At 45.7% G+C, this 15,605-nt stretch overlaps 1 protein-coding gene across 4 annotated transcripts in view; it reads right to left on the reverse strand.

Annotated features, from left to right (window-relative positions):
- GOPC (golgi associated PDZ and coiled-coil motif containing) overlaps positions 1-15,605 on the reverse strand; it is a 67,139-nt gene that overhangs the window by 10,104 nt on the left and 41,430 nt on the right. For 2 of the 4 annotated variants that reach the window (XM_073627148.1, XM_073627151.1), the window contains 3 exons: positions 10,609-10,784; positions 7,883-8,048; positions 226-324 (listed from right to left, as the gene is read on the reverse strand). In XM_073627148.1, coding sequence (XP_073483249.1) covers positions 226-324; positions 7,883-8,048; positions 10,609-10,784 — 441 coding nt within the window. The remainder of the gene's footprint in view (positions 1-225; positions 325-7,882; positions 8,049-10,608; positions 10,785-15,605) is intronic. The other 2 variants (XM_073627149.1, XM_073627152.1) reach the window with 1 other exon arrangement.

Genomic DNA, 15,605 nt, shown 5'->3' on the forward strand with positions numbered 1-15,605 from the left:
CAAAAGTGGAGCGAGATAGAGGCGAGAGCCGCTGCACTCGTGCACATCGCTGGATCAGCTCTGGCTCAGGTAAGGGGGGTGGGTATTGGGGCTGCAGCACTCTCCACGTTTAGCGAATCAACCCCAAAGGTGAGAATTAAAATTAAAAAAAAAAATAAAATCTACATTCTACACTACTTTGTAAATTTAAAAAGTTAGCATATATGTAAGATCCATACTACTTACTGTAATAGATATACCAAGTCCTTCATGATCTTCTTTAACCAGGATAACTTTTCTGATTGGCCCAACTCCTTGACTTTTCTTTAGGCATTCTGGGTCCTGCTGATGCAAAAGAAAACATCTATAACCTTGTACAAATTTGTGACACATACCAATTAATGTATTTAGCTTTATGCAACAAGTCTCATCAATGAATGTTAATGTTTTAAAGGGCTTCAGTGTAGTTTGCAATTATATACACTATATTGTCAAAAGTATTGGGACACCTGCCTTTACAAGCACATGAACTTTAATATTGAGTTGGCCCACCGTTTGCAGCTATAACAGCTTCAACTCGACAGGAGGGGCCTGGAGTGCCAGATAGGGACCCGAGAAGAGGATCAGGGCAGCTCTGTGCAAAACCACTGAACAGACCAGGCAAGTATGACTTTTTTGACTTTTTTTTTTTTTCTTTAAAAATAACAAACATACCAAGACTTCTAGTATCACTTTAAGAGTTCCCTTCACTGGAACTAAGGGGCCAAGCCCGGCCCCTGAGAAACAACCCCACACCATAATTCCCCCTCCACCAAATGATTTGGACCAGTGCACAAAGCAAGGTCTATCGCTTGGATGAGCGAGTTTGGGGTGGAGGAACTTGACTGGCCTGCACAGAGTACTGTCCTCAACCCAATAGAACACCTTTGGGATGAATTAGAGTGGAGATTATGAACCAGGCCTTCTCGTCTAACATCAGTGCCTGACCTCACAAATGTGCTTCTGGAAGAATGGTCAAACATTCCCATAGACACACTCCTAAACCTTGTGGGCAGCCTTCCCTGAAGAGTTGAAGCTGCAAAGGGTGGGCCAACTCAATATTGAACCGTACAGACCAAGACTGGGATGCCATTAAAGTTAATGTATGTGTAAAGGCAGCCGTCTCGATACTTTTGACAATATAGTGTATGTACTAAGAGGCAGCTATATTTGCCACAATATATGGAGACTATGCTTTCTGCTTAGTGGGTCTGCAAGATGACCACTGAATAACTGTTCTTCTCTTTGTATGCCTATATTTACTAGCAGTTTATTTCCAATACCTCCTGTGGTGCATGCTCAGTGTAGTGTACACTTACAGCATCTGTATAAGATTGAAGAGTGGAGATTACTGCCAGGGTAATACAACTGCATTTTGAATGCCTGACGCACTTCCTAATGGCTGAACGAAGAAGATGGCAGTGCGGAAGTAGTATCAGAAAGATGGCAGAGACAGTTGTGGAATGGTGAAGGAAAGCAAAGTCAGAGCAAGGTTTGCTATAATCTGCTCTATAGGAAGTACTCTTGTGGCCCCATTCCCCTTCAGTACTGCATAAATTGAACCAAAAGCAGGTAAATGATCCAACACAAGTCTGTTGTGCTAAACTGCAGTGTAAGGGGGTACCAAAACATGGCTATGTAGTGTAGCAGAGTCATTCGAATCAAAAGACTGACAAAACTAAATTAAGAATCCTCTGGCAGGTAGAAGAGATCACACATTTGTATTTTATTTTAACCAGGTAATAAACTGCCTAAAATTCAGCTTTCAAATGGTTGTAAAGATAAAAAAAAATATATATATATATTTTTACCTTAATACCTTTTCTGTATGAAGGTTAAAAAAAAAAAAAAAAAAAGCCTTTAAATCCTTTTAATAGTAGCCCCCCTCCTCTCCCTCCCTCCAAACACTCACCTGGGCCCGATTTCAATTCAGCGCTGTGCACGTATGCAGCAGCTCTTTACCCCTCTGCCTGTTCTCACAGGCCTGGCTGAGAGCAGTGGAAGCCATTGAATCCTACTGCTGTTAGTCAAAACCTGCAAGCAGAGAGCAGGGGCAGGGCCGAGCCAGGCTGTGTGTCTGAAAAGACGCAAACAGCCCAGCTAGGAGTCAAGCAGGCGCGAGTGCCCCCAGAAGAAGCATATTCCTATGGTGAGCACTTGGTGGGAAGGGGGACCCAGAAGAGGATCAGGGCTGCTCTAAGCAAAACTGCTGCACAGAGCAGGCAAGTATGACATGTTTATCGTTTTTAAAATGAAAAAATAAAATTTAAAGCGGAGTTACATCCAAAAGTGGAACCGCCGCTCATTTGTCTCTAACTCTCCCCCCCCCCAGGTGCCACATTTGGCACCTTTCGGGGGCAGGAGGAGAGCGGTACCCTATCCCCACTTCCGGGAGACCGGGCCGCAGTCGAATTATGTCAGCAGCTCGGCTCCCTCCTCCCCCTTCCACCACCGTGCCAATAGGAGAGTGCAGAGGTGCCTGGCGCATGCGCAGTAGGGACCTGGCGTGAAGCCGTAATGCTTCACTAACAGGTTCCCTTGCTGGCAATGGCGGAGGCAGCACCCGACAGCGGATGGAAACATCAGCTGCGGTGCAGACATCGTTGGACTCCAGGACAGGTAAATGTCCTATTATTATAAGTCAGCAGCTGCAGTATTTGTAGCTGCTGGCTTATAATTCTTGCAGGGGTGGGCGGACCTCACAATCAATCACTTTAAACTGGTTCTAAAGGTAGAAGGTTCTTTACCTTAATGCATTCTCTGCATTAAGGTAAAAAACCTTCTGTGCACAGGATCCCCCCAGCCCCCCTCATACCTACCCAAGCCCGATCTCAATCCATCGCTGTGCCCAAGAGCAGCGGCTCTCTCCACCCTCTCCCTCCTCACAGGACAGAGAGGCAGCAGCCACTGAATGAGGGAGCGGAAGGCAGAGCTGAGCCACGCCATCTGTGTCTATAGTTTGAGCCTGCATGAGTGCTCCCATATTAAGCGAAGCCTTGAGCGCTAAGGGACATTAGAAGAAGGGCACTATCCATATTCCCTTGCACACGTTCCTGGAATGAGCTCTCAAAAGTAACGGTGCTGTGTCTCAGCCAATCAGGAGGGAGTATCTCGGATGGCCGAGACACTCGTGGACATCGCTGGACAGAGAGGAACCTCAGGTAAGTATTAGGGGGGCCACTGCACACAGAAGGTTTTTTATCTTAATGCGTAAAATGTATTAGGATAAAAAACCTTCTGCTTCTATAACTCCTTTAAAATTAATCTGTGCTTTGTCCATTTAAGGCAAAGAAACAGGTTTACTGCAGACCTCCATATGCGTACCTTCTTCGTTCAGCCACCAAGACTAAGAGCAGAGGCCTGTGGGAGCTACTTTAGGTTGCAAATTTGGAATTTACACAGTAAGTACTCCCAATTCCACCCTAACGTGACAGCACTGGGTATCTAAGAGGCCAAGCATCAATCACGGTCACTTTGAAGGAGGGGAAAAAGCGAATCACATGCTCCCCATGCCTAGAATTACTTGGTATTTTTGTCTGCCCTAGAAGGCTAAATGCAACGGCAAGGGGTGTGAAATAAAGGTAATTATGACCTGTTGGTGAGCTTGCAGTTAAAGTAAAGCTGTTGCATTGTCTACTATGGGCAAGGCACAAATTAACTTCACAAGACATCTGCCATGAGAGAAACAAAGTCTGCAATTGTTTACCTTCTGAAAAGGCTAGTTGCTTGCCAACAAACTTTTACCCTAATACTTCAATACTGCAGGCACACAACATTGGTCTGAGACTATTTTGACTACAGGAGTAAGTGGTTTTTACTTTTGAATGTTAGCTTTTATAATAAAAGCATTAGCTCTCCTAGAGTCAAGATATGGATCATTGGAAATAGCCTAGCACAAACCCCATCCATCTTTGAACATAGCAAAAATATGAGGATGAGAATTAAAAAAATGAATATGTCAACTATACATTTTACAGTAGATTCAAGCAGGAAAATGCATTCAAATGTTTACTTTCTCTAGTTTTAAAGTGCATCTGAGAAAATTACTCATCATTAAATAGTGGCTCTGCAATACAGTAAATAAGTAAATGCTTGAAGGACTATTTTGGTCCGAACCACTTCTGTATGTTTCATGCTGCATCCTTCTAAAGCAATGGTCTCCAAATGCAGCCCTTTGCTTGACTTTATCCAGCCCTTGAAGCATTATTCCTGCCACGGACACCAGCAATGGAGCACTATTCCTCCCACTGACACCAACAATGGAGCACTATTCCTCCCACTGACACCAGCAATGGAGCACTATTCCTCCCACTCACACCAACGATGGGGCACTATTCCTCCCACTCACACCAACGATGGGGCACTATTCCTCCCACTGACACCAGCAATGGAGCACTATTCCTCCCACTCACACCAACGATGGGGCACTATTCCTCCCACTCACACCAACGATGGGGCACTATTCCTCCCACTCACACCAACGATGGGGCACTATTCCTCCCACTCACACCAACGATGGGGCACTATTCCTCCCACTCACACCAACAATGGAGCACTATTCCTCCCACTGACACCAACAATGGAGCACTATTCCTCCCACTCACACCAACGATGGGGCACTATTCCTCCCACTCACACCAACGATGGGGCACTATTCCTCCCACTCACACCAACGATGGAGCACTATTCCTCCCACTCACACCAACGATGGGGCACTATTCCTCCCACTCACACCAACAATGGAGCACTATTCCTCCCACTGACACCAACAATGGAGCACTATTCCTCCCACTCACACCAACGATGGGGCACTATTCCTCCCACTCACACCAACGATGGGGCACTATTCCTCCCACTCACACCAACAATGGAGCACTATTCCTCCCACTGACACCAACAATGGAGCACTATTCCTCCCACTGACACCAACAATGGAGCACTATTCCTCCCACTGACACCAACAATGGAGCACTATTCCTCCCACTCACACCAACGATGGGGCACTATTCCTCCCACTCACACCAACAATGGAGCACTATTCCTTCCACTCACACCAACGATGGGGCACTATTCCTCCCACTCACACCAACGATGGAGCACTATTCCTCCCACTCACACCAACGATGGAGCACTATTCCTCCCACTCACACCAACAATGGGGCACTATTCCTCCCACTCACACCAACAATGGGGCACTATTCCTCCCACTCACACCAACAATGGGGCACTATTCCTCCCACTCACACCAACGATGGAGCACTATTCCTCCCACTCACACCAACGATGGAGCACTATTCCTCCCACTCACACCAACGATGGAGCACTATTCCTCCCACTCACACCAACAATGGGGCACTATTCCTCCCACTCACACCGATGGAGCACTATTCCTCCCACTCACACCAACGATGGGGCACTATTCCTCCCACTCACACCAACGATGGGGCACTATTCCTCCCACTCACACCAACGATGGAGCACTATTCCTCCCACTCACACCAACAATGGGGCACTATTCCTCCCACTCACACCGATGGAGCACTATTCCTCCCACTCACACCAACGATGGGGCACTGTTCCTCCCACTCACACCAACGATGGAGCACTATTCCTCCCACTCACACCAACGATGGGGCACTATTCCTCCCACTCACACCGATGGAGCACTATTCCTCCCACTCACACCAACGATGGGACACTGTTCCTCCCACTCACACCAACGATGGGACACTGTTCCTCCCACTCACACAAACGATGGAGCACTATTCCTCCCACTCACACCAACGATGGAGCACTATTCCTCCCACTCACACCAACGATGGGGCACTATTCCTCCCACTCACACCAACGATGGAGCACTATTCCTCCCACCCACACCAACGATGGAGCACTATTCCTCCCACCCACACCAACGATGGGGCACTATTCCTCCCACTCACACCAACGATGGGCACTATTCCTCCCACTCACACCAACAATGGGGCACTATTCCTCCCACTCACACCAACGATGGAGCACTATTCCTCCCACTCACACCAACGATGGAGCACTATTCCTCCCACTCACACCAACAATGGGGCACTATTCCTCCCACTCACACCAACAATGGGGCACTATTCCTCCCACTCACACCAACAATGGGGCACTATTCCTCCCACTCACACCAACAATGGGGCACTATTCCTCCCACTCACACCAACAATGGGGCACTATTCCTCCCACTCACACCAACGATGGGGCACTATTCCTCCCACTCACACCAACGATGGGGCACTATTCCTCCCACTCACACCAACGATGGGGCACTATTCCTCCCACTCACACCAACGATGGAAGCACTATTCCTCCCACTCACACCAACAATGGGGCACTATTCCTCCCACTCACACCGATGGAGCACTATTCCTCCCACTCACACCAACGATGGGGCACTGTTCCTCCCACTCACACCAACGATGGAGCACTATTCCTCCCACTCACACCAACGATGGGGCACTATTCCTCCCACTCACACCGATGGAGCACTATTCCTCCCACTCACACCAACGATGGGGCACTATTCCTCCCACTCACACCAACGATGGGGCACTATTCCTCCCACTCACACCAACGATGGGGCACTATTCCTCCCACTCACACCAACGATGGGGCACTATTCCTCCCACTCACACCAACGATGGGGCACTGTTCCTCCCACTCACACCAACGATGGAGCACTATTCCTCCCACTCACACCAACAATGGGGCACTATTCCTCCCACTCACACCGATGGAGCACTATTCCTCCCACTCACACCAACGATGGGGCACTATTCCTCCCACTCACACCAACGATGGGACACTGTTCCTCCCACTCACACAAACGATGGAGCACTATTCCTCCCACTCACACCAACGATGGAGCACTATTCCTCCCACTCACACCAACGATGGGGCACTATTCCTCCCACTCACACCAACGATGGAGCACTATTCCTCCCACCCACACCAACGATGGAGCACTATTCCTCCCACCCACACCAACGATGGGGCACTATTCCTCCCACTCACACCAACGATGGGCACTATTCCTCCCACTCACACCAACGATGGAGCACTATTCCTCCCACCCACACCAACGATGGGGCACTATTCCTCCCACTCACACCAACGATGGAGCACTATTCCTCCCACTCACACCAACAATGGAGCACTATTCCACCCACTCACACCAATGATTGAGCACTATTCCTCCCACTCACACCAACGATGGGGCACTATTCCTCCCACTCACGCCAATTATGAAGCACTATTCCTCCCACTCACACCAACGATGGAGCACTATTACACAAAGCGGGGAGCGCTGGCGGCAGTTGCATGGGAGTAGGTTACATGTTACACACTAAATATAGGTGAAACATGCAACATGCTCCTAAAGGTGTCCAGTGTGCTCCTGTTCCTTTAAGGGGGATCGGGCTGCCTCCAGGCCCACCTGATCCTCATCTATCCATTTAATGCATGTGCTTCCATTGTGAAGATGCTTATAAATTCAGTTGCGTTAGGACTGCAAGCATACACAGGGTGCTGTGAAGAGGCCTTGCAGCTTATGCATGCATTTGCAAATGTGTGCTAACTAAACCCCTGTTTTTAAAACGCAGACTGTTGGACAGGTTAATTTGGTCAGTTGGCAGACTGGTTGGTGAGTTTAGCTATGGAATGTTCTGTTTTTGTCTTTAAAGGTGAACTTATCCTTTAAGATTAGTTTAGTGCCCAGTTGTGTGTATAGCAAGGCAGTTTTAAAAGCATTAGTAAACCTCTGAAAACAAAAAGGATAATTTACAATAGATATATCTATATTTTATTTTATATAAAATAGCAAACTTACATGTCCTGGAGGAGTTGGCAGAGGGCGCTTCAAATCATTTCGCCCTCGGCAGGCTCTGATAACGGTTTTATGTCTGTGTAAGTGAATTTCAGCCTCAAGCTGATTCCATAGCTTGTCATGTGCAGGACCCTTCATATCGCGACCAAGCAACTGAATCTGCTGGACCCTTGATGTACATAGGGAAAAAGAATTTAATTACAGCAGGAAAATAACATTTTCAGTTGGACTTTTAAAGTGGTTGTAATTGGTTTAATTCTCTGCATTATGGAAAAAAAAAAAAAAAAAAATTAGTTCCTCCTCCCAACCTCTTCCTAAATACTTACCTAAGCCTGATCTCGATCCAGCACTGCTCTCTCTCGCTCTCCTCACTGGACATGGAGGCAGCAGCAGGAGCCATTGGCCACGGTCAATCAAAGCCTGTGAGAAGGGAGCAGACACATACACACACAGCCTGGTTCAGGAGTAAGCCTACACAAGTACCTCCATAGCAAGCGGCTTACTATGGGGGCACACAGAAGGAGCCAAGAGTCCTGGCGGGCGACCAAAGAAGAAGAGATTCAGAGCTGCTCAGTGCAAAACCACAGAGGAGCCAAGTATAAAACTTTTATTTTTTTTTATAATAATAATAATAATAATAATAATAAACACTGAACCTTTTGAATCGCAAAGAGCCTTCAAACTGTACAAGCTTTAATTGCCACTTTATAGAGGCACTGATATAATCAGATTCTACTACAAATCTAAGGCCTCATGCACACGAGACGCCAGTGCAAACTCTGCTGAACACTATTTTAAAAGCTGAAACTGGCGTTTAGAAACGCCCGTTTTGCCGCGTTTGCGTCTAGAAGCGTCTGCAGAGCAGAGAATGACATTTTGCGACCCAACTTTGGGGCCCCGTATCTCGGGGCCACTTGGTGCTAGGAACCCCAAATTTGGTGTGCTAACACAGTGGAACTAACTCTAACATATCAAATTTGGGGTTCCTAGCACCAAGTGGCCCGAGATATGGGGCCCCAAATTCGGGTCGCAAAATGTCAAACACTTCCGCAGCAGAGAATGACATTTTGTGACCCGACTTTGGGGCCCCATATCTCAAGGCCACTTGGTGCTAGGAACCCCAAATTTGATATGTTAGAGTTAGTTCCACTGTGTTAGCACACCAAATTTGGGGTTCCTAGCACAAAGTGGCCCAGAGATATGGGGCCTCAAAGTTGGGTTGCAAAATGTCAAGCACTTTTCTGCAGCAGAGAATGACCTTTTGTGACCCGACTTTGGAGCCCCGTATCTTGGGGCCACTTGGTGCTATGAACCCCAAATGTGGATATGTTGTAGTGCTAGTTCCACTGTGTTTGCACACCAAATTTCGGGTCGAAAAAATGGTCCTTTAAAAACACTTATAAACGCAAACGCGGCTAAACGCGGTACCGGCGTTTAGCCGTGTTTGGCATCTGAAACGTGGAAAACTTTTGCGTCTGAACCTATTTTTTTGCTTCTGGAAAAACGAGGTTAAACGCAACTGCCAAAAACGAGACTGTGTATGTGAACACATAGGATAACATTGAATGGGTTCAGGGGCAGTTGAAAAAAAGTGTCCAACTGCCTCTGAACGCAAGTTTAACAGCGTCTCGTGTGCATGAGGCCTAATCTGTCAGATCAACAAAACGTATCATCAGTGTAGGAAGAGGGTAAAGGTTAGAGCTGCACGATTCTGGCTAAAAATGAGAAATCAATTTTTTTTTTTTTTTTTGCTTAGAATAAAGATAATGCTTCTCTCACGGTTCTCACTGCGTAACATCTTTCACATTATACAAAAAAAATGGGCTAACTAATGTTTTTTTTTTATTATTCATTTAAGTGTATTCTTTCCCAAAAAAATTGCGTTTAAAAGACCGCTGCGCAAATACAGTGTGACATACACTGTAAAAACAGGGTATGTGCTAATATATAAATATAAGTAATTTTCTAGTAAAATAAATAAATAATAATAATATTAATAATAATAATAATAATAATAATAATAACAACAACACCGATTTTAACTTGTAAGCAGCAAGTGTCAGAAAAAGGTTTAGTCTAAGGCAGGGGTAGGCAACCTGGGGCCCTCCAGCTGGTGCAGAACTACAAGTCCCATCATGCCTCTGGGAGCAATTGTAACTGCCAGCCTTGCAATGCCTCATGGGAAATATAGTTCTACAACAGCTGGAGGGCTACTGGTTGCCTACCCCTGGTCTAAGGCTTCATGTACACTGCTGCTGGTAAACGGACGTTTAGGGGTAGTTTTTTCAGCTGCCCCTGAACTCTCCTCTTATTTTATCAGTTCATGTACACAGGGTCATTTATAGTTGTTTCTAGGCAGTTGAGTTTAGAAGCATTTTTTGGAAAGCAAAAAAAAAATACGTTAAGGCTGGATGTTCAGAGGTATTTGAAACACCGAACGCCTGTCGTGAACAGCTTGTGAACGCATTCTTAGGGATCCTAAGAAGGTTAATAGGCAAAAGCTGAGGCACATAACTGTGTGTAAACCTGCATTGTGCGGTCTGCGCTCCTGTGCAACGTGTTATTTCTAGTGGTGTTACCTTCCGTTACACGAGCTATAAATTCTATAAATGAGGATGATGCGGTCTCACACATTTCTGCTTGGGGTTCTCAGTATTTAGAGTACGGTGAACAAAAAGTAGCAACATACAGTTGTAGCACAACCCATGCTGGGGGGGCAACACTCTCACCTTCCAGCCAGTTCTTTATCCAAGTACTTAGCAGCCAGCCTTGCTCCATACACCTCTGCCTGGAGTACAGCGATATGTCTGCGAAGAGCTTCATTTTCTTTTCTAAGCAATTTTACTTCTGCCTCCAGCTGTGCTTCCTTTACCTTCTCCTTCTTGTTGGCCTCCAGTTCTTTTTCCTGCATCATCACATTTAACAGTGAATGTTACAATGAGCCACAATGAAAAGCAATATGATTAGAAGTGTGATGGCTACGCTGTTGACCTCTCCTTCTGAAAATACATGTAATGGCTAGCCTGCTGATCCAGTGGTTTACAATGCAGATAAGGACTCCTGAGTTTCTTCATCTGGATGCCCGTTCATAAATCAGAAGCAAGCATTTTCAGATTCAATAGCCTCAGTTTTTCTTTAAAGACAGTTTTTTTTTTTTTTCAAAGAATGCAAAAAAAAAAATACATTGGTAATAAAAGTTATATGGGATCGGAAATAAGTCTTTGTAGTCTGTAGTTTCCATTCTACATTTTTATTTTGCAATTGCAATTAATTGCCTGAGCCTCATTTATCGGTCCCCCAGTGCTGCATAACTAGAATTCCAAATCTGGGCACATAAATTTTTTTTAAAAAAAAGCCTAGCAATAATTTCCCACACACAGCAAGGGCTACGTGCAAATTAAAGTGATTGTGAACCTTGTAAAACAACCCATTCAGTTGTAAAAATTGTAATGAAAGGCAAAAAAACAACATGTGTATGGATATTAAAAACAAAAAAAACCCCACAAAAACATTTTACCCCTTTTTTTATAAGGGATCTCATTCCCTCTGTTCTCAGCTGCTTAAGAGCTGGGGAGGGGGAGAAGCTGCAGTACACTGATCTTCCCAGTGAAAGGCTGTGCAGGGGGGTGTCAGGACAAGTCTTTTCATTGGAGGAGAGCAGCCCGAGCTACCAGCACAGTGTCTGAACTGACCATGGTGAGCTCTCCTGCCTAGTGTGGTCAGTTTTTAGAGAGATTGGCAGGACCACCAGGGATTTCACACAAAGGAAGCAAAAAAAAAAAAAAAAAAAAAAAAATAGGATTTTTAAAACAGCTTACCTGTAAAATCTTTTTCTTGGCGTACATCATAGGACACAGAGTCTTAAGTATTTACTTAGTGGGTTATAGCTAACTTCAGGTGTTGACACTGGCACACCCAATACAGGAAGTTGACTTCCCTATATAACCCCTCCTCCTTCCAGGAGTACCTCAGTTTTTGTAGCCAAGCATTATACTTACACCACATAAAAGAGGAGTGAGACCTCTGTGTCCTATGATGTACTCCAAGAAAAGGATTTTACAGGTAAGCGGTTTTAAAAATTCTATTTTCTTTATGGTACATCATAGGACACAGAGCCTTAAGTATTTACTTAGTGGGACGTCACATAGCAATGCTACTTGAGGAGAGGGAGACACAACCTGTAGGGCACCCCCAGACCTTGAGGACTTATAATGCTGCCTGCAGCACACTGCGCCCCAAAGGCGATATCCTCATTCCTTCTTACATCCACTTGGTAAAATTTTGTGAATGTATGAACCGAAGACCAAGTTGCGGCCTTACAGGTCTGAGCAAAGGAGGCCTGGTGACGCACTGCCCAAGAAGCACTAACCGCTCTGGTAGAGTGTGCCTTAACTTAAATAGGGGGAATCTTACCCCTTAAATCATAAGTTTGAATTATAACTTGCCGAATCCACTTAGCAACAGTGGATTTCGACGCTGGCTGTCTTTTTTTTTTAGGACCCTCTGGCAGAATAAATAAGACACCAGTCTTACGAATCTGAGCAGTTTTCTTTAAATAGATTTTCACTGCTCTCACTACATCAAGACAATGTAGTGACTTTTCTTCCCTGGAACATGGTTTTGGGAAAAACGATGGCAGGACAATATCTTCATTCAGATGAAAGCCTGAAACCACTTTTGGCAAAAAGCCTGGACGAGGGCGTAACACCACTGTCCTCATGAATAATCAAATATGGCTCTTTACAAGAAAGAGCAGACAACTCTAAAATCCTCCTTGCTGAGAATATAGCAACCAAAAATATCAGCTTCCTAGTCAAAATGACTAAGGGAACATGCTATAATGGTTCAAATGGCGGTTTTTGTAACACTGACAAAACTAAATTCAAGTCCCAAGGGGGTTAAAGGCGATTTAATTGGCGGATTAATCCGCATCACCCCTTGCATAAAAACCCAGACTAAAGAATGCGTAGCAAGTGGTCTTTGAAATAAAACCGTTAAGACTGAGACTTGGCCCTTAATAGTACTTAGGGCCAACTTCATCTCTACGCCCAATTGTAGAGAGGCAAGGATTCTGCCTATAATATATCTCCGAGGGTGCCAACCCTTGGATTCACACCAGGAAACATAAGCTTTCCAAACTCTATAATATACAGCTCTGGAAACTGGTTGCTTGCATTGATTAAAGTTGAGATAACAGACCTGGAAAGCCCACACTTCTTCAGAATGTGGGTTTCAATAGCCAAGCTGTTAAATTTAGCATTCGTAAAGTAGGATGGAATATCGGCCCCTGCGATAGCAGGTCTGGCCTTAGTGGGAGAGGCCAAGGACCCTCCACTGCCATCTTTACGATCTCTGCGTACCATGACCTTCTGGGGCATGCTGGTGCTACCAGAATTACCGGCTTTCTTTCTATCTTGATACTGCAAAGAAGTTGAGGCAGCAACTGAATCGGGGGAAAAGCGTAGATCAGTGAGAACTGATCCCACGGAGTTACCAGCGCATCTGTTCCATATGCGAGTGGTTCCCTTGTTCTGGACACGAAGTTGACATTCCTTTCTGCCAAAGTTAGGATATGGTTCACCTCTCTCTGAGCTGAGAGACTCTTGGTGCCCCCTTGGTGATTGATATAGGCCACAGCCGTGGCATTGTCGGATTGAATCCAGACTGGACAATTCTTTAATCTGGAGGTCCAGGTTTTCAGAGCTAGATACACTACCCGAATCTCTAGGATGTTGATGGGCAGGGCTCTTTCGAGTTTTGACCACTGTCCCTGGACAGTCGTCTCTAGAACCGCTCCCCAGCCTGAGAGGCTGGCATCTGTTACTACTTTCCAGATTATTGGTCTGAAGGATTTCCCCTTCAGCAAATTCTGGCTTCGTAACCAACTGAGGCTTTGAGACACTCTTGGGGACAGCTGCATTGGCAAGTCCAAAGCTTGGATCATCTTGTTCCAAGCAGAGAGGATTCTGTTTTGCAACAGTCTTGAATGGAACTGGGCATAGGGGACTGCTTCGAATGAAGCTACCATCTTTCCTAACAACCTCATGCAAAGGCACTTTGAAGGATTTGCTTCTAACCTGACTATCTGTACCAGCTCTTGTATGGAGCTGATCTTTGCTGGAGGCAAGAATACCCTTTTCGGGGCTGTATCTATGATCAGGACTAAGTAATCCAGCCTTCTTACTGGTTTTAAGGAAGACTTCTCTAGGTTGAGGATCCAACCGAGACTTTCCAGGTAACTGGTTGTAATGCATACGTTTTGCCTTAAGCGAGTCACTGACTGGCCTATTAACAATAGATCGTCTAGGTATGCCAACACCGTTATGCCCTGTGCCCTCAACCTGGCTAGAGGTGGGGCCAGTATTTTTGTGAATACCCGTGGTGCTGTGGCTAGCCTGAAGAGTAAGGCCGCAAACTGAAAGTGCCGTTGTTCTACTTCGAATCACAGAAACCTTTGGTGAGCGGGAAATATAGGGACATGCAGATATGCGTCCCTGATGTCGAAGGACGCCAGAAGTTCTCCGCTTTATAGGATGGAGACCACTGACCTGATCAACTCCATTCGAAATTAGCAAATTTTTAGGAACAGATTTAGATTTTTTAGATCCAGAATGGGCCTGACATCTCCAATCGGTTTTGGTAGCGTAAGGTTTGAACAGAAACCTAAACCTTGTTCTTCTGTGAGGATCTGTATGATTACCCCTTGAGTCAATAATCGGTCTAATGTTTGAAACAGGGATTGTCTTTTCCCTGGATCCTTGGGAACGTTTGATCTCAGAAGGTGAGATGGTGGAAATTCCCGAAACTCTAGTTTGTATCCTAGAGTCACTGTGGAGAGAGCCCATCTGTCCTGAGTTTCCCTCTGCCAGACTTCTGCGAAATGCAGAAGTTTTCCCCCCACCTTGGTGAGTGGAGACGCCTCTTCATGAAGAGGTCTTAGTATTCTGCTTTGTAGTCTTGCGGCTCCAGGTCTTCCTTTGAGCCTGGGCCTGACCCTGCGATTTTCCTCTGGAATCTGATGGTGGAAGCCGTTGCCACTGCCTAGAGGCGGATGCGCTTGGCACAGGAGAGAGAGTCTGTTTAAATGAAGGACGTTTATACTTTCTTTTGAATGGCAAAAGAGTACTTTTTCCACTGGAAATTGTCTGGATGTATTTATCCACATCATAGCCAAACAGTCGCTCCCCATGAAATGGGAAACTAGACAGTAGGTTTTTGCAGGGTGCTTCGGCAGACCAACCCTTTAGCCAAAGGGTCCTACGCATGTGTATTAGCACAAATGCAAGGCGAGACACCTGGTGCGTAGAATCCTTTATAGCATCTATGGCAAAACATAATGCTTTTGGTAAATCGGCCAACTCACTGGCCTGTTTGTGCAGGGAGCCCGTTAAGGGCCTCTGTGAACTGGACTTTTAAAGGACTGACAGATCCTCCATAGGATCGAGAACTGAGAATCTCTTTGGAGGGAGAAAATGCTTATCCAGATGATCCCATTCGGTATAAATAAGCTTCTCTAGTAATGTGTGGACTGGAAATGCATGCACTGGTTGTGAAGGTTTCAAGGAACCCAAAAAAGAAACCAGACTTTCAGCTGACTCTGTTAGGGGTAGCATGAAAGTGGAGCGAACCATGTCCATAAGGATTTGTACCACAGATTGTGAAGCTGAAACTTCAACCGTTGTTTCCTCCACAGAGGATTAATCGGTTTGTTTTTCCCGATCGTTTG

Source organism: Aquarana catesbeiana, linkage group LG04 (assembly GCF_042186555.1).
Source record: "Aquarana catesbeiana isolate 2022-GZ linkage group LG04, ASM4218655v1, whole genome shotgun sequence".
Lineage (NCBI taxonomy): Eukaryota > Metazoa > Chordata > Amphibia > Anura > Ranidae > Aquarana > Aquarana catesbeiana.